Source organism: Ailuropoda melanoleuca, chromosome 15 (assembly GCF_002007445.2).
Source record: "Ailuropoda melanoleuca isolate Jingjing chromosome 15, ASM200744v2, whole genome shotgun sequence".
Lineage (NCBI taxonomy): Eukaryota > Metazoa > Chordata > Mammalia > Carnivora > Ursidae > Ailuropoda > Ailuropoda melanoleuca.
The window spans coordinates 85400960-85419809 of record NC_048232.1 but is presented as its reverse complement, the minus strand read 5'-3'; the positions used below and the strand labels follow the sequence as shown (position 1 = coordinate 85419809).

The following is an 18850-nucleotide window of genomic DNA, read 5'->3' as shown; positions in this document are numbered from 1 at the left end:
GGCGGAGTGGGACTCGGCGCTGGCGCTGGTGTGGGCGCCATGGACGCTGACGCGGGGTCGACGAGCCCGCCTGCGGAGCGCGGCGACCCGGGCCTGACTCCGGAGGAGGATGCGCGGGCCCGGGCCGAGTTCGCGGCGCTGCACGGCCCGGCGCTGCGCGCGTCCGGGGTCCCCGAGCGGTACTGGGGTCGCCTCCTGCACAAGCTGGAGCACGAGGTGCGGGCTAGGGCGACGCGGGAGGGCGAGGCTCCGGCCGGCAGGACCGGGATGAGGGGCGGGGAAGCGGGGGCGCGGAGCGCGCTGGACCCTTATACCGGGAAGGGTGTGGCCGCGGGGGGGCCCCGGTCGAGAGCCGCTGGGTTGCGTCGCGGGGAGGCCGGGCCAGGTGCGCTGGCGGGGAGGCTGGCGGCCCCCTGGAGGACTCGTGCTTACGGGGTTGGGAGGGTGTCTGGGGGAGAAGTAGAGAAAGCGCGTTCCAGGGCTGGAGAAGCCTCTGCCGAAGTGGGCAGGCCTGGGTGAGACGCGCTGGGGGTGTGTCCGTGTCCCGGCGTCGACGCGGCGGGAGAAACGGACAGAGGATTGCTGATGAAGAGCACGAATGCCGTGATGACCGACTGACTTAGACGTCGCCTCCTTGGCGGCTTAGGAGCTTCTAGAGTTTGGGGCCTAAGAGTGGCAGCAGGAGCCCAGTACCTGTGGCCCCGATTCTGCCAGCGCCTGGGGCTGGTCCGGGGCTGTGTGTGCGCCTCCTGTTGTGGGACGTGTACTGAGTTCACACACCTGAGCTCCACGGATTTATCATCCCCATTATGCGGTTGAAAAAACTGAGTCACGGGAAGAGGAAGTGAGGCTCCCAAAGTCAGACTTGGGAAGGTGTGTCTTGCTGTCAGCCACTGCCTCCTCCGAGAGTAGATGTCCCCTGAGCTTGTGTGGCTTTAACAGTTTGGGTCATAGAATTCTTTCTTGTGTCATCATTTGATTTGAGCCCTGGTCACCCTCATTTTGCAGATGAAAGAAAACGGGTTGTGGGAGACAAATCTAAACAAAAGGGTTTATATGCTTCTAGGCCCTCTGCTCTTTTGTGAGGACCGCTCCCTTCTGCCCACCAGCCTTCTCTAGCCTGGGCCTCCACTGGGGCTCCCCACGGTGCTGGCTGATGAGTGGGCCCTGGTTTTGGAGCGTTTGCCCAGGTGCTGAAGCCAGAGCACATTCACCGACCAGTTGACGGGGGGGCTTCTTAGCTGGAACAAGGCTCTTCTTGGGTGGGGGGCTGCCCCCAGGGCCAAAACAGACTGGGGCAGGTGAAGTGGAGCCCCAGAGCCAGGAAGAGGTTGTCACCCAAGCCTAGCTGCTCAACAGACCCCCACCTTCTCAGCCAGGTTTTCTGTGTTAAATCAGAGTTTACCAGGTACTCTCCTGCGCCAAGCACATAGTTGTTATAAAAAAGACACAGTCAGTAGCACTCAGTACGTCCCTACCTCTTGCAAATTTCCTTCTCTATGACTTGCCCTCTGTTGCACCAGTGTTTCCTGAGCCCTTGGCTCTGGTCCCAGGCATGTGCTGGGGACCCCCCCCCAAGTTTGTTAGGATAAGAAGGTCCTCGTTCTGGGTGGAAGGTTCCGATGTGGGAATCCCCTGGCCCTAGCCCAGCCAGTCTCCGTGGGTAGTAAACCCTCATTTGGGCAACGCTGCTCCGTCTGAGCTGGAGTCTCCATCTGGAAAGCCCGACGGTGGAACACGGCCCCGGCTCCCACAGTCTTAGTGGCGATTGGGTGGGGAGGTCTGAGATGGGCTTCAGCTGGTGCCAGCACGTGGTGGGCAGTCACCAGAGTGTAGCGTCCCCTCTGCCTGGCTGGGAAGCTCTGCCAGGGGGCAGCCAGTGTTTTTCCATGACCCTCCCTTGCCGTTAGGGGTTACGGGCAGAGCTGTGAGTCATCACTTTGCTAGACCCAAAACCTGCATCCATTGTTCCCAGTGAAACTTGCCACTGCTACCCTGGGCCCAGGTGTGGGGGAGGGCACCTGCCAACAGGGGGCCCCTCCAACTCCCCACAAGGCCCATAACCCTGGTGCCTTGCCTCAAATCAGTTTCATTGGAAAGGATGGGGGGGTGTTTTAAAACAAATTCCAACTCTTCCTGCCGGCAGGAACTTCCCAGCTGTAGAACCACTCCCCTTAGTTACCTCCTTAGGGGCTTCTCCAGTCCCTCCATGAAGGGATTGTGGTCACCCTTACTTTACAGCTGGGAGGAAGGCAGGCCCTCTATCCCCAGTCCTTAGGCTACCCGGGTCACGGTGCCCCCTCCCTCCCATATGATTTGTCTTCCAAGGACCCTGGCTTGCTGTACCTGTTCCATGGCCTTCTCCACCCACAGCTTCTGGGCCCCTGCTTGGGGTCCTTGCACCGCTGCCCCTGGCCACATGTTCAGATCTTCCCTTTCTTTAACGCTGACCTCCCATCAGGCCCCAGCACCATTTACTCGGGCCTCCCGCGTGGCCCAGCATTACCCCACTGTGCCACTTGGCTGCCTGCTGCCTAGGCAAGATCCCGAGTGGTTTGCCCTCACACCCCGGAGAGCCTGCCTGCCCAGCACAAAAAAGTTGCTTGTGCCTGAAGAGGGGGCCGGTTTGCATCTGCCGGGAAGAAGCTTGCTTCTCTGAGGGTCGTGAGAAGTGAGTTTTGGGGAACTGGGTTTTGTTGAGTCCCTGCTCGTGCCAGGGACTTTCTGTGCACTTTTTTATTGATTTAACACTGAGCTTTTCTGGGAGGTGGAGGATGCCTTCTTCCCTGGGGAGAGGCTGGTCTCGGAAGCGCGATGGTGGTGGCAGTTGCTTACACGGCATTTGCTGAGCTTAGGTTCTTTCAAGCTTTTGATGTCTGTTAATCATTTCATCTTTCCCACAACCCCCTGAGGTAGGCTCTGCTGTTCCCATTGTATGGATGGGGAAACTGAGGCACAGCGTGGTTCAGTGACTTGTTCGAGGCCCCACAGCCTGGCTCCAGCATCTGCCCTAAGGCCCCTTGCCAACTTTTGGCAGACACACGGTGTGTGACTGTGGCTGGAGGGGGCAGGCTGGCTCGTCTACTAGCCGCGTGTGTTTGGCAAGGAAACTTAAGGACGGAGGCTCTTATCTTTCTGACCCAGCACCTCAGGAGACCAGCCGCAGAGCACACATTGTGCAGGCTGAACCGCTGCTTTTTTTTTTTTAAGTTTTTATTTACTTATTTAAGAGAAAGAAAGGGAACACAAGCAGGGGGAGTGGGAGAGGGAGAACCAGGCTTCCCGCCGAGTAGGGAGCCCGACTCGGGGCTCGGTCCCAGGGCCCCAGGATCATGACCCGAGCCAAAGGCAGATACCTAACGACTGATCCCCCCAGGCGCCCCCCAGACCGTTTCTTGGCTTGGCTGGCGTGACAGCTGTAGGAAGCTCTGGGGCACCTCAGCCGCCCTGGTGTAGGATTGGCTGTTCTGGTGAAAGTGGACTGAGATCCCTGGCCCCACCAAGATCCCAACCCTTAGATTCACCTCTGACCTGACCAGGGCCACCCGCTGCCTTTCAAGACACATATCCCCGTGCAGCGGGGGCCAGGTTAATTCAGACCCCCCCGCACACCTGCAGCCCCGCTCCTAAGCACAGGCCCCTGGGCTGCCCGGCTCTGGACGATAGCTGGTGGCTGGTTACAGTCGCAGTTCTGGCTGATCTCTAGGAGCCTCAGTTTCCCCACCGATGAGATGGGTAGTTGGGTAATAAATAGGTCCTGCCTCTCCTGAGGGGTTTCGTTGGTCCTTGAGGCCAGGGTGTGGCACTCCGCGGGGCGGGAGTTCGGGCCCCGGGTAGCCTGCCAACACCCCTGCTGTGGCCCCAGGTTTTCGATGCCGGGGAGATGTTCGGGATAATGCAAGTGCAGGAAGTGGAAGAGGAGAGCGAGGGCGAGGAGGCCCGGGAAGCGCGGAAGAAGCCGCCCAACCCCGGCGGCGAGCTCTGCTACAAGGTTATCGTGACCAGCGAGAACGGGCTCCAGGCGGCTGACTCCAACAGGTAGGAGCTGCAGGCCCCACGCCCCTCGGCTGTGCAGGGCGGGCTCCCTGATAGATTTTGCCAGGGATGGCCCCTCCGGGGAGAAGAGCCGTGGCAGGCTCTGGTGTTTGCTGTGTGACGGGCACTCGTGGCCACCCGAGGTTCCAGCTGGGCCCCACGGTCGGGTCACCCCAACACTGATGACCTGACGCTCCCCTGTGAGTCATGTTTCAGGCAGACCTGAGAGCAGCCTCCCCACACCTTTCCCAGCCATCATTAGGGTCGCACAGCAGAGGGGTGATGCGTTCCGATTTTGCCAGTGAGATGTGGCAAGGACTTGGCCAAAGTCACACAGCTGGCTGAGAGGGTGGGCGCGGAACGCCAGGCAGCCTGACTTGTGAGCCCCGGCTTTTCTGAGGACCTAGCCCCAGTCCTGCTGAATCCCAGGCTCTGGGTGGAGCCCAGCAAACTGGTTCTCCTAGGACTTTATGCCCGGGCTGTGAGCAGTGTGGTCTGCTTGATTCCTCAGGGGAGGACACCAGGGCCCAGAGCAGGCCTGGGCCTGCAGCTGGCCCAGGGCCACAGGGTAGGTGGGGCAGAGCTAAGACTGGACCCTGGGATTCCTGCCTCCTAGGGCCCAAGAGTTGCTGTCTCCAGCCATGGCAGTCCCTCAGGCCCGTCTACCAAACTTTGCTGGACCCTTGAGGGGGAAACTTGCCGGCCTCTCCAGGCCCCTGTGTCCATAGCTCTTCAGGGAAGAGTCTGGTCGACCTCTTCTGCAGGGCAGCCTGCGAGGGGCTGGGAGTAGCCACACAGGTAATGACAGCAGCCAGCTGCCTGCACCCACGCGCTCTCTGACTCAGAAACTTGCAGACGCACCGTTCATGTGAAGCTCAGTGCACCTGCTCTGTTCCCACCTGTGCGGCCCTGGGCACAGCAGCCGCCTCAAGGAGCTCACTGCCCCTCTGCGCCCTTCGGCACATGCACCCCTGCACCAGGCAGACACAGGCGGGGATGCAGGTGGATTCCTGCATTTGGAGCTCCAGGCATTTTCAGCTCCTCTGGCTCCTGGGCCTTTCTCCCTGTGAGCTTTGAGTCTCCCCTGATTGCCAGATCCCAACTTCATCCTCTCTCCACACGTGCTGTGTGCAGCATCCCTCGTGAGCATTTGCCCAGGGTTACTCCCAGGTGTCCCGCCTTGAAGCTTGGCTGTGTGCACGGCATCCCCTGGTCATAACCTCTGAGCACGAGGGCGGGAATAAATCTGCATTTGAAGGCAAACATACAGTACTAGAAGCACAGTGTAAAAAATACTGCCCATCTTGCCACCCGGCCCAAGAACTGGAGCGTTTGCTGCTGCCCCAGGGCAATGGAGGTGAGGGACACTTTGCCCAGCAGGCACACCCCTGGGTGTCAGAGCCTCCTGGTCCAGTAGGGGTCTGGATGCTGCCCCAGCAGCCCTGCGCTGGGCGGGGCAGGGAGGCAGGTGTGGTCTCTGGGCCTGCAGTGGGAATGCCTGCCTGGTGCTCTGCGGTGGCCCCACCCCCGGGCTCTTCCAGCAGGACGGGGTGCGTGGGCTGCAGGGGTCCAGATGTATGGGGACTTGCAGCCTCTCCCACAGAGAGGCCTTTCTGTGACCCAGGAAGTGCCCTGAAGTCCCAGGCCTGCGGGAGTGAGCTCCAAGTGCCGGCTCCTTTGCAGGTCTACCTGCTCCTGGCTTCCCGCTGTGCGCAGCCTTTTTGCTGAGCCCCCAGGCCTGCAGGTAGCAAGGTGGGGAGCGCGGGCCGGTCCAAATGCAGTTGGAGGCACTTACTGTGACAGTGATGGCTGGTCGTTATCTGCAAGAACACAGGCACTTGGTGCACACTCAGCACGTTGTATGATTTGTCTCCCCTGATCTCGTGCCAGCCCCCAGACAGGAAGTAGGGACCCCGATGGTTTTTGCAGAAACTGGAAAAGGAAGCTTCCCAGGCCACAGCTGCAGGCCTTCCCCCACCCTCCTGGGGCAGAGCCCCCTGCGGGCCCCTCCTCCTTTCCCTTCTTGCCATGCCCGTGGGGCAGTCTCACGCCCGCTCTCGCCCGCAGCATCTTCCTCATCGACCACGCCTGGACGTGCCGCGTGGAGCGCGCGCGCCAGCAGCTGCAGCAGGTGCCCGGGCTGCTGCACCGCATGGCCAACCTGATGGGCATCGAGTTCCATGGCGAGCTGCCCAGCGCCGAGGCCGAGGACCTAGTGCTGGAGGAGATGTGGCGGTTCAACCAGACCTACCAGCTGGCCCATGGGGTGAGCAGGGGAAGCCCGGGGGAGCCAGGACCTGGCCCCAGGGGCCTTCACCCCGAAAATGAGCAGACGCCTCTCCCGGGGCCCCCTCATTCCCTGTGGCTCCGTCATGGGCCTGTTACTCTGCCTCAGGCCAGCCGGCGCCAGGGGCCCGGGTGTCTGGGGGCCTTCGAGCTCACAGGACATGACCCTCTCTCAGACCCCTGGACGTGGGCCCCATGACTTGGCTGCCTGTTTCCCGGTGCCTTCGGGTTCTGTCATCCCTCAAAAGCCCTCGGTGTTTCCTTAACTGGCATCCAGAGAGTTGTGTCCCTTTAGCACAAGTCCTCAGTATCCATCGCCACCCCTCCTACCGGCCTCCCCAGACCCACCCTCACGCTCCAGCCCCTTACCACTCTTAGTGTGGGAGAAGACAAGTTATTTCTCATGGTCTCGGCTTAGATGTCACCTCCTCCAGGGAGCCCCCCTTGCCCTCTCCCTGCCAGACATATCCATGTAGCCGCTAGACTGAGTGCCTTAGTCCATGTACCCGTCCCATACAAGCGGTCACATTGTAGTCAGCTGGTCTGCCCAGGATGGTCCCACGGGCCCCTGGTTAAGGGGACCAGGGTGTGTGTGGTAGACGCTCTAGGCTATGGGAGTTGGGTGTAGTCGGGTCATCGTTTGGGTGCATGGATGGGTCGGGGGGTGCACAACAGAAGGGGCAGGCAGATGGACCAGTGGACATGGGTTGCTGTGTGTGCTCTGCCTCCAGACGGCCGAGGAGAAGGGGCCGGTGTGGTACATCATGGACGAGTTCGGCTCGCGCATCCAGCACTCGGACACGCCCAGTTTTGCCACGGCGCCCTTCTTCTACGTGCGCCAGCAGGTGGCCTACACGCTGCTGTGGCCCCTGCGGGACCTGGACACGGGCGGTAAGTGCCACGCCTGCCCAGCCTGAAGGACGGGCCCAGGCCCTGCTTTCCTGCTGCCCCCTGATGGGCCACATGTCTTAATGCAGAGGAGGTGACCCGCGACTTCGCCTACGGAGAGGCTGACCCGCTGATCCGGAAGTGCATGCTGCTGCCCTGGGTCCCCGCCGACCTGCTGGACGTCAGCTCCTCCACGCCCCAGCCACCCGATGAGCACTACCAGGTGTGACTGTCTGCCTCCGACCTCGCGGCCTTCTAGCCTGGTGGCTTCTGGAACATTTCTTCAGTCACCGAATGTTACTGAACGCCAGCTGGCCACTGTGGGAGGGAGCGAAGAGCTGGGGAGCGTCTGAGAGGCAAGGGGCTCAGAGCTCAGGGAGCGAACAGGAGCCGCCTGTGGCCACCCGGCTTGGCTGCCAGCACCAAGCCCAGACCCCAGGGCCTGAGGCTGGGAACCTCGCCTTCAGAGGGTCGGAGCTGGGGGCGCTGGTGGTCAGTGCTGCTCTTCCTCGTTTTGGGGGACTCCTTGCCAGGACTGGGGGGCACATGTGGGCCATGAGGCTTGGTCATGAGCCCTGACTCCATACTGTTTCCTCCTCCCCGGGGGTGTGAGGACGCTGTTCGAGCATCGCACGGTGCAGTCTCAGGCACACAGTAGGCCCTCAGCCAGTCGTGTCGTCATTACTGTTGCTGTTACCGGCAGCAAAGGCGCTTGCTTCTGTGGCATCCTCTTGGGCAAATCAGAGAGCCAGGGTTTAGGAGGCTGCGGGCTGGGGAGGAGGTGGGGCCTCTAGGAACGTAGCCACTAGCAAACCAGGCAGGGCTGGGCAGGGAACACCCCCGGGCCCCCCTCACCTTCCTCCCCCACCCTCTGATCGCCTGCCACCGCTTCCCATTGGCTGGTCCTGGTTTGGAACGAGGCCATGAGTCACCCTGTGGTTGGCACTTCCAGGCACGCTTGACTAGTCCTTACAACATAAGGACTTGAGGTTCTATTTCTGTCTTCATTTTGCTGAGGATGAGGAAACAGGCTTAGAGAGTTTTAGTAACTTGCCAAAGGTCACACAGCTGGTGGGAGAGCTGGGGTGCAACAGCAGGGGCCCTGACAGCCTGTGGGCAGAGGCTGCAAGCCTTGCCCCACTGTGTTGAAATGTCCCTGCCCACGCGGGCACATCACACATTCACTGAGTGCCTCTGAGGGTTGGAGAAAGGCCTGGACAAGTTCGCTCGAGTGAGAATGGGAAGCGCCGTGGGGTGTTAGCTGTTCTGTGAGTGCCGTGGTTTGGGAGAGGCTGGGCGTAGTGGTGGGACCTCCTGGCACCTTCCCGTGAATTCTGTGTACGCTGGTGGTAGCTGATCTATCCGTGCAGGGAACTGTGTGAACACTCGTCTTGAGTCCGGGGTAATTACATCTAGTAGGTGCTTAGTAAATGGGTGAATGCAAAGGAGTAAGGCTTAAGAATGGTGTGGGGACAAAGGCTTCCTGATCTTGAGGTGGGTCCAGCAGACCGGGTGGAGCCAACCCTGGCCGGCTGACCTCAGGCCTGAGCTGGGACTGCCCAGCTGAATTTACTCAGGAATTCAAGTTAGGAGTTGTTTTTTCCTTGGGGCACCCTGTGCTGTCCAGAAAGAGGAGATGAGGCAAACTCGAGTTGTCTGGTTGCTTTTCCCCATCTGACCCATCCAGCTCGGGCCTGTGCGCTGGGCCCGGGGCTGCCGGTATGAGTTCACTATCACGGGGTGGGAAATTACTCCAGAGCGGCCTAACGCAGCAGACATTTGTCATCTCAGCCACTTTTGGTGGGACAGGAGATGGGGCTGCTTCGGACTCGGAGCCGCTCTCGAAGTGGAGCGGCTGTCAGCCGGGACCGCGTCCTCTGAGCCTTGCTGGGGCTGAGGATGCGCTTCCGCGGGGCCCGCTCGCACGCCTGGCAGGCGGCTCTGGCTGTGTCGGCGGGAGGCCTCGGTTCTGACCCACGTGGGCCTTTCCGCAGGGCTGCCGAGCGTCCCCACGGCGTGGTGGCTTAGAGCCCGTGAGCCGAAGCAGGCCGCAGGGCCTTCCCTAGGGTAGCACACCCGTCCCCTCGGAGTCTGCGTTAGAAGCAGCCCCTTCGATCCAGCCCACACCCAAGGGGAGACGAATGAACTCTGCCTTTAGAAGGGGGTGTCATGGAGCTTGTGGGTGTGTTTTGAACCACCACACGGCTTACGCTTGGAACAGCACTTCGGGGCGTCATGAGGACCAGGCAGCCCCCCGCCAGGACGGGCTTGACGCCCTCTCAGCTGCTACGACCTGGCGGGGGCGGTGAGGGTTAGAGCAGTGGTTACATTCTTCTTTGGACACAAATGGGTTGTTCAGCCCCTGAGGGGCCTTGAGCCCCACAATCCGGGGCCAGGGTGGTCCGAGGGCTCTGGCCGTTGCTGTGCCTGTTGGAAGGCTGTGCCTGGGGTCCGGGTGCCCCCTCATGTGCCAGGATGGGGGAGGTGTGTGTGCCCTCTCCCTGTCTTGAAGATCTGTTTCTACCCTCAGTGCTTTCCTTCTAGGCCATCTTGGAGGAAAACAAGGAGAAACTGCCACTTGCCATCAGTCCAGTGGCATATCCCCGCGACCACGTCTTCAAGTACGTAGCCCCCTTCTCAGCTCGTGATGACCCTCCTTGCTCCCCCCGAGTTCCCACGGCTCCGAGAACAGCGCCGGGCACGGGGAGGCGCTCAGTAAGCCTGCCGTCTCCCGGTGGCACGGTGGTGACGGAAGCCAGGGGCAGAGTCGTAGGATCACAAAGAGAGTGCTATGAAGTGGGGATGGGGGGGGTGGGGGGGTGTTCCTCGGGTCCTGGGGTGAAAACACAGCCAGGCCTGCTCCTGAGGTCAGGGAATGTGCGGGGCACCTGGCAGAGGCGGCTGGCTGCCAGGAGGGACCGTTCCCAGGCACCTGCAGGTGGGGACTGGTGGAAAGGTAAGGCCAGGCAGGCTGGACGCCAGGTGCAAGCAGACGGCCCGCTGTATAGGCGAGGGGGTGGGCACGCAGTGCTACGCCCGCTGGATAGGGACCAGGCTCACAGGTGGGTCCCTGACTGGCTTCTGCCTACCCAAGCCTGGTCTAGCCAGAAATGGGCAGCCCAGCCCTCCTCCCATTCCCTGAAGCCAGCCGGGCAGCCCAGGGGCCCTTCCTGGTGCCCAGGCCCACTGCCCGGTGTCCGTCCTTCCTCAGGGTCAGAGGCCCCACTGCGGCCTCCTGCTCAGTCCTGCCCCAGGCTCCAGCCGCAGGCCAGATGCTTCATGCTGGCCCGGCCCCAGCAGTCCACTTCATCTCCTCCCCTGGACCGCTGTCCTGGGCTGGGCCACCCTCCCGCCTTCTTGTCTCTGCCACCCCCAGCAGATGGGCTCTGGGCTCTGTCGTCACCTCTGCCCGGGGCCAGCGAGGGCTGGGCAGGCAGCAGTGAGCACTCTGTGGAACGGGGCCCCATCCAGGGCCGTCTTGGCCGCACACTCCCCTGCAGGCACCCGGCCGCCAGCTGCCTTCTCTGAGCGCAGGGCTCTTAGCGTGTCCAGGGAGGTTGGTTGGGTCAGTCCTTCCTGTTTCCGTGTGGGAGGCAAGCCCGCATCTGTTAGACGCTCAGGCTATCCCGTGTCACCCCAGTGACAAGTATGTGTTGGGCTGTGATCCTGTCTTAGAGGTGGGGACCCTGGGGTCAGGAGGGTCCTAGCCGCCCCACCCTCGGCCGGCAAGCAGGGGGCGTGGGGTGGAACCCTGCCTGTCCGACCTCAGGGCTGAGCTGGGACCGCAGAGTGGAATGTATACCCGGCCTCATCCTCCTCCACATCAGCCCAGGGTGGGGAGCCCCCGAGTCCCAGGGGTGTGGCGAGCACGGATGGGCGCCCAGCTCAGCCCGACTCCCCCCGTAGGGTCTACACGGACATTCAGCAGGTGCTCAGCCACCTGACACACCCACGCTTCACCTTTACCCAGAGCGAGGCGGATGCAGACATTCTCTACAACTTTTCCCACTTCAAGGATTACAGGTGAGCACCCCCTACCGGGCCGGGGGTCCAGGGACCGGCCCCAGAGCCCCTCTCCACCCCTGAGCCGCGTGCACTTGCCTCGGCCCCACAGGAAGCTCAGCCAGGAGCGGCCCAGAGTGCTGCTGAACCAGTTCCCCTGCGAGAGCCTGCTGACGGTGAAGGACTGCCTGGCCTCTGTCGCGCGCCGGGCCGGGGGCCCCGAGGGCCCGGCCTGGCTGCCCCGCACCTTTAACCTGCGCACCGAGCTACCCCAGTTCGTCAGCTACTTCCAGCAGCGGGAGCGGCGGTAAGAGCCCCCCACCACGGAGCACCTGTCACACTCCTACAGCGCCCCCCCATACCCATCCTCACCCCACCCGGCCTGCTCCTTGGCTTCGCACCAACTGTGTGCCGGCCCCAGCACTAGGAGCTGTGGGCACAGGGCCCTGCCGCCAGCCGCGACCACCACGGACCTCTCCGTGTCTTGGCTCAAGCAAGCTCGTCCTTGCTCCCCAAGGACCTGCCCCTCACATCCCCTCTGGGACACCTCCTGCTACTCCCTGGGAGAGCTTGGGTGCCCCTCTTCTAAGGCTGCCGTGGTCCCGGGAAGGTGAGCGCGGGGCACAGCCTAGCCGACCCCATGTGCTCTCAGGGGCCAGGACAACCACTGGATCTGCAAGCCCTGGAACCTGGCCCGCAGCCTGGACACCCACATCACCAGGAACCTCCACAGCATCATTCGGCACCGCGAGAGCACCCCCAAGGTGGGCCTCGCGGCGCCGGGCACACAGGCTGGCTGCCGAGACCATGGGGTCAAAGGGGACTCGGGTGTCGGGACCCGTGGGGGTGGGTCCTGGTGTCTCTGAAGCCCCGACCCCACTCCTTCCAGTGTCCTGGCCAGCAGGAGGGGGCTGTGTGACTGTCCCGGTGAGGGGGGGAGCCCTTGTCCAGAGCTGTCCCCGGTGTGTCTGACCTCAGAGTCCCCACTTGCTGCACCACGTGTGACCGCCCGGCAGGAGGGAGGCGGCCAGGCCCGGGAGCCCCTAGCTGAGGGTGCTGTAGTGACGAGCACGTCGGGCGGTGTCGGGGGGAGGGGGCTACTGGTCAAGGAGCGCGTGCCAGTGGGATTGCGGAACGGAGCGCAGGCAGCGGAGGAGGGGTCGGGATTACGGAGCAGTGTGTGCAGTGTTCAAAACCGAAAAACTGGTGGGATCTTTCCCTTGAACTGAAGTGAAGGTGGAGTTACAGAACTTGCCACAGCCCAGACAGGGTTTCAAAAGACCGAGGAAGGAGCTGGGCGCAGGGCTCCTGGGGCCAGGGCAGGAGCGTGCCTGTTTCTCCAGGGTGTGATGACAGTGTTTGGATGTCCCACGGGCGTGGGGACAGATGCAGGTGGGGAGAGGTTGGGTTGCCTCCGGGCCCAGGCGAGGGGAGAGCTGCCTGCAGCCCTGTGTCTGTGTCCTCCAGGTCGTGTCCAAATACATTGAAAGTCCTGTCTTGTTCCTTCGAGAAGACGTGGGGCCGGTCAAGTTCGATGTCCGCTATGTCGTGCTTCTGCGGTCGGTGAAGCCCCTGAGGCTCTTCGTATATGACGTGTTCTGGCTGCGCTTCTCCAACCGGTAACTGGGAGGCTGGCTGGGGGGTGGACGACGGGGCCTCTCTTTATCTCGGGGTCAGAAAGCCGGTCCTGGAGCTCCGTCCCCACCACGCACCCAGCAGGCGGCCCTGCTTAGTCCGGGCCTGTTCCCCGGAGGGGATTCTCGCCCTGCCTGCATCGACCACGGATGGGGAGGTGAGCGGGCTTGTCACTGTCAAACGGGCACCAGCAGCTGCGGATCGCGGTGACGTTGAGGGACCGTGGGGCTGCCCCCTCGCTCCGATGGGAACTGGCGTCTGGCGGGTCTCAGAGCACCGACCCTGCTGGGACGCAGCCTTACTCAGGACCCTCCCCTGTCTCTGCGCTCCTCCTGCAGGCCCTTCGCACTTGATGACCTGGACGACTATGAGAAACATTTCACTGTCATGAACTATGACCCGGAAGTGGTGCTGAAGCAGGTAGGTTCACTTGGAGGCAGGTACAGACCCAGACCCACACCCATCGGCTTATCTTCTGGGCAGGCTGCATAGACCGTGAGAGGAGCTGCCTTCTGGTACGTGTGTTAATCTCAGAACAGCAGCCCCTGCGGCTCTAAGAGGCACACGCTCTGTGTGAGGTGCCCGAGGCCCCCCAGGTCCTGCGGCAAGTCAGCCAGGCAGGTCTCAGCTGGAGGCACAGACTGCCTTCCATTCAGCACCCTCCCCCAGCACAAGGACAGGTGGGGTGGGGAGGCACAGGGTGCATGTCACATGGCCCCCCCGGGTCAGGCTGCCGCTGCTGGCCCATGACCCTGCCTGGACCCTGGATCCGTGCCCCCCCCGTGCTGTCTGGGCACCTTGAGCAAAGGGACATCAGGGCAAAGCTCCTTCCGAGGTGAGGGCCTCAAACCCCAGCTGGCCAGCAGTGCACCTGGGGCAGGTACTGTGCACCGGGGACAGGTACCGTGCACCGGGAACAGGTAGGCTTAGCCCAGGCAGAGGCCGAGGCCAGCTCTGGGTGGAGGAAGGAGGCAAGGAGAAAGAGGCTGTCTCGCACGTCATCCCGAAGGTCCTCCCTGACCTGCTGGCCGGTCCGTGGGCGTTTCAGGCCAGCGGGAGGTAGGATACACCCAGTCACCCCCTCACCCACCCAGCTCACCCCAAGGCCTGCAGGTGGCCTTCTCTCCTCTGCCTCCCACAAGGTGGGCCGCGCTTCTGAATGTGATAATTATCCTTTCCAGGCATGTTTTGATTTTTTTCAGCGTAAGCATATCCCGAAACTTCAGGTGTTGGTTGTGCGTATATATCTGTAGCTATAGATGTATGTGTGCAAGTTGTTGTGTACATGTTTCCCTATTGAGCAAATCCTTCCTTGGCTTTCTTCCTGAGCATCGTGTATGTAGATTTGTCATTATTGCTAAATGTGGCTGGGGCGTCCTTGTCTGGGATGTTCTTGTCATTCACCTGTTAGTAGACATTTAGGTCACTTCTGGTTTTCGTGATCAGTAAACAGTAAACGTGCTGCACTGAACACTCCCGGGGACACCCCGCTGTGCCCGTGACTCAGCAGTCCTCAGGGCGGACTGCGGCATCAGGGTGGCCGTGCCCACACGCACGCCCAGCCCTGCTGCTGCTGCTTGTCCTGGGCTGCGTCAGAGGCCGGTCCCTAGGACCCTGAGTCGTCAGGGGGGCCCTGGGACGTGGTTGGAAGTTGGCTCGGAGAGAACTGAGTGCCTTCCCTCTATTGTGAGTGTGGCACCCCAAGGGTCACATTTCCCTGGAAGCTTCTGTGTGTGGGGACACATCGCCAGCAGGATGTGAGCACTGGGCTTCCATAGGGAGCCCATCCTGGCTCGTCCCTTCAGGAAGAAACCTGAGCTCCCTGCCGGCTTGCTCACGCGTGTTTCAGATGAGGTCTTGGCCTGGGAGATCTTGCCATCCTCAGGCATTCGGAGCTGGAGCTGAGCGGTGAGCTCAGGCCTGGGTCCAGGCTCTGCCTCCAGCATACTCTCCTGAGACCAGCGTGGTGCTGTGTCCACCCGGCAAATAAGTCCCGGGCAGGGAGCACTGTCCCATTTCACAGATGATGACAGTGAGGCTGGCAAGTAAATCTGCTTGTCCTGAGTCACAGAGTAAGACCCAGAGCTCAGACTCCGTCTCCTGCCTCCCATTTGTGCCCAGCGGTGGGAGTGCTGGATGGGCTGTGGGCGCTGACACGGGGCCCCCGCGAGTGCCAGAGGCTCCATGTTAACACGGGCGGGCCTCCCCGCTCCCTGGCCGGAGGCGGCCCCGGGCAGAGCGTGACGGGCGTGTGTCTGCAGGTGCACTATGATGAGTTCATCCCTGCGTTTGAGAAGCAGTACCCGGAATTTCCCTGGAGGGGCGTCCAGGTGAGTCCTGGGCAAAGCTGCGGAGGCTGGGGCTTCCCTCGTGGGCTGGTGGCGTCGGGCCGGTGGGGTTCCTGCGTCCTCGGGGTGGTCCTGCCCCTCCCACTGAGGCTGGTGAAGGAGACGGCGTGTGCTGCAGCCCTCCTCCCACTCGGCCTCGCGGGGTGTCCTGGAGGGGATGGGGAGCACTGTCAGGACAGCCAGATGGCAGTAGGCTCAACCTGTCCCAAAAATTGCAGACCTGAGGGGACAGCAGGGACACAGCTGGAGACCCAGGCTGGCCCCCACATCCTGGAGTGAGTGCTTCCGGTGCTGCTCTGTGCGCCTTGATGCGGAGGGGAGCTGGGGGCTCGGAGGCAGGAGCCAGGCAGCCTAGCAGTGGTCAGACGCCCGGAGTGAGAGGGGCAGGTCTCAGAGGAGGCGGCGACAGCCAGGGGTCGACACAAAGGCTGCAGGAGGAGGGATCGTGAGCCATCTGGGGCCCAGCTCAGATAGAGGCAGACGCAGTGAGGCCATGTAAGGAGCTGCTCTGGGGGCTGGTCCCAGCCTCAGAGCCGTGCAGCCCCCAACCCTGCCTCCGCCTTCCCCAGGCTGAGATCTTCCAGGCCTTCAAGGAGCTGTTCCAAGTGGCATGTGCCAAGCCACCGCCCCTGGGCCTCTGCGACTATCCCTCATCCCGGGCTGTGTATGCCATCGACCTCATGCTCAAGTGGGACAACCGTCCAGATGGTGAGGGGGCTCCCTCGCCCCATAGTCCAAACCACGCCCCCCTCCACTCACCCAAAGCTGATTATCCAGCCTCCCCCACCCGCCCCGGGGACAGAGAGGGCACTTGCACTTCCTTGCCCTGCTCAGTGCTGCTTCGATGGTCCTTCGCCTCAGACTCGCCGGGAGACCTGGTGCGGGAGGCACACCATTGAGGGCCAGCGGGCTGCGGCGGTGTCAGGAGGGAGCTCGGAAGGGAAGGGACCAGGGACCTCGTGCCCCGGCCAGCCACCGGGAGTGAGATGCCCTGTGCTCTCGTGCCATCAGGGAAGCGAATGATGCAGCCACAGATCCTGGAGGTGAACTTCAACCCGGACTGTGAGCGGGCCTGCAGGTACCACCCGAGCTTCTTCAATGACATCTTCAGCACCCTGTACCTGGACGAGCCCAGCCACTGCCACGTCACCCGCCTGGTCTAGGCGCTTGCGGCTCCGCGGCGCGTGCCAGCCCATTCCAGCCTCAGCTCGCGGAGCTGCTTCTGCAGAACCCCCGCCCCTCCTCCCTCGGGCACAGCCTCACCTTCGCGCTGTCGTCCCCGCGCCACCTCTGGGGGCTCAGGGTCCTCCTCCCTCCGAGGTCAGGAGCAGGGCCAGTCACGCAGTCCCCAGGGCTGAGTGCCAGGCCCCCGTCCGCACTCCCCTCACCACCATCCACTCAGCCGAGGGCTTTCGCAGAGTCTGGTTCCCAGGCTGCTGTGTTTCCCAGGGTGTTAGCGGATGCGGGTTCTGGAGAGCACGACGAGGTGTCCCCACAAACAGGTTTCCCCAGCAGCACGTGTGGAACCCGCACACGAACAGGGTCCAGGCGGGCTGCTTCTCCAGAGTGTCTGCTCGTGCATCGTGACTCCCCCGGGGCAGGGTGTCAGGTCAGGGTCCCACCCCTGCACCCCCAGAACACCTGGGAACCTGCTTCCCAGACCCAGCCTTCTTGTTTCCCAATCTCGACCAAAACTTTACCGGCAAGCTTCCTGTGAAGTTCCCGGTCAGGAAGGCCGTGGCCTTTGGCTGCTATAGCCTGTCTGTTGGCAAAAGCGGGCCATCCTCCTGTCTGTGGCCCCGGCAGACCCGGCTGCCCGCCGGGCACAGCGTGCTTTCCCCCTCGTCTGCCGTCGGCTGGGGCCTCGGGGACAAGTGTGGGTGGCGGAGCGGCAGGCAGTGGACAGCTGAGGAAGACAAGTCCAGCGAGAACTTGACGTTACCATCAGATGCCATCTTCCACCAGAGTCTAGAGTCAACATGTTGGATTTTTGTTAGTTTTTCATTTATGGGAGGAAAATATAAAAATTCTTATTATTTCCGTAACTTTGTTTCTGTGATTTGGAGTCAGAAGCTGGTGTGTTTGGTGTACCCGCGGTGGCCCCAGCCCGGCTGACAGGCTGGTGGGTGAGTTTGCCTCCTGGCTGGGGAGGAGGGACTGGGGGGCAGGGAGCTTGATTCATTTTGAAGCCAAGAAGCAAAACTGGACTTGGCTGTGCCTCCCGTCTGTGTGTCTGTGCGGCTGTGTCTGTCCATCATCTCTGTCACCCAGAACCTCAGCCTGTCGCCTGGGGAGACGCCCCTGCCCTCCGGCCAGGCCGAGGTGTAGAGAGCTGGATGCCTTGTCTCTGGATTTCTCCCCGGAGGGCTCGACGCGATCTGTAGCGCAAGGACGTAGCCTTCCTGACTTCGGCCTCCCTGTGTGTGTGGAGGCCTGGGAACCACAGGCCTGGCGCCGTGTGTCAGCTGCCTTCCCGTTCGGTCGTCAAAGAAACCTGAAATATCAAGACGTCCACTTGGAGAAGCGAGAGCAAGAAGATGCTGTTTCAGCTGCCAGGTGCCCATCTGGGTCCGTTAGGGCTACGGTAACGGAATACCACAACCGGGGCCTTCCACAACAGGTGTTCCTTCCTCACTGTTCTGGAGGCTGGGGCGTCTGTAAGGGCCTTCTTCCCGGCTCACAGATGGCAGATGTCCATTCTCTCCCTGTGCCCTCGTGTGTGGGAAGGGGCAAGGGAGCTTTGTGGGGTCTCTTACAAGGACACTGACCCCATTCATGAGGGTACCACCCTCGTGACTTGATCACTTCCCAGGACCATCACATTGGGGGGTAGGATTCAACCTAAGGATTTGGGGGAACACTCAGACCACAGCAGGTTCCTCACCCAAAGCTGGATCCCCTGCACTGGTTCCATTTCAGAGCGGAACGCAGTGGCGACAATTGAGTTGAGACCTGCCTTGGCATCAGGGGCAATGCACGGGAGCCCCATCCTCATACCAGCCCTGAATCCTGGCTTGGCATGCACTGCTGGGGCCTCAGAATGGGAATCTCTTCGTTCCTCTTTCCTTACCCTGAGAATGGGGGCGATGGGAGACCCTAACTGCTCTTAGGGCAGCCAGAGGGTCCAGGAAGCTGATGCAGGAGGGGCGTGAGCTCTGTCGGCCAGCACAGTGACACCCCCTGGTGTTGGGCAGAGGCCCCGCAACATGCTGTGGGGCATGCCCTGCGAGGGACCTCCTGTGCCCCTCTGGACAGGTGTTCACACCAGGGTAGTCCTCCAGACACCTAACAGGAATAGTGGGCCTGCTCATTCCCAGTTCACCTGAAACCCGATTACCCAGGATACTCTGAGCAGGCATGGCTGCGATCAGAGGATCACATGATCCAGGCTCTCCTTAATTATAAACGGGCTTTTCCCCAACTCTAGATGTCCTTGCATCTCTGATCGGTGGAAATCAGACAACCCCCAAGAAAGGGCATCAGGCAGAGCCCCCACCGTCCTTGAAGACCAGACCACTTGCAGTGGAGACGGTTCTTATCCCTGGAACAACTACTTTCTGGTACTATCTTCACTGGAGTCACTTTGTGTTGAGATTTTTTTTTTTTAAAGACTTTATCTGAGAGAGTGCGTGAGCGTGGGGAGGAAGGACAGAGGG

At 61.8% G+C, this 18850-nt stretch overlaps 1 protein-coding gene across 2 annotated transcripts; it reads left to right on the top strand.

Moving 5' to 3' along the window:
• Positions 1-6: 6 nt before the first annotated feature.
• Positions 7-17239, top strand: TTLL12 (tubulin tyrosine ligase like 12). Of its 2 annotated transcripts, none has more exons than XM_002923356.4 (14): positions 7-216; positions 3866-4038; positions 6103-6301; positions 7053-7212; positions 7299-7432; positions 9754-9830; positions 11116-11232; positions 11324-11518; positions 11864-11975; positions 12679-12830; positions 13185-13266; positions 15108-15176; positions 15764-15902; positions 16206-17239. In XM_002923356.4, the coding sequence occupies exons 1-14, from the start codon at positions 40-42 to the stop codon at positions 16355-16357; spliced, it is 1938 nt and encodes a 645-aa protein (XP_002923402.3). In that variant the 5' UTR covers positions 7-39; the 3' UTR covers positions 16358-17239. The 2 variants fall into 2 exon arrangements, with proteins under 2 accessions (XP_002923402.3, XP_034499301.1); XM_034643410.1 differs by lacking the exon at positions 16206-17239 and adding an exon at positions 16056-16199.
• Positions 17240-18850: the final 1611 nt, after the last annotated feature.

Bases quoted from the DNA above. Each gene is read 5' to 3' on its own strand.
- TTLL12 (XM_002923356.4), top strand. From the start codon at position 40: ATGGACGCTGACGCGGGGTCGACGAGCCCGCCTGCGGAGCGCGGCGAC. The intron at 11,233-11,323 runs GTGAGCACCCCC...TCGGCCCCACAG, and splicing joins TCCCACTTCAAGGATTACAG to GAAGCTCAGCCAGGAGCGGC. The intron at 15,903-16,205 runs GTGAGGGGGCTC...TCGTGCCATCAG, and splicing joins GTGGGACAACCGTCCAGATG to GGAAGCGAATGATGCAGCCA.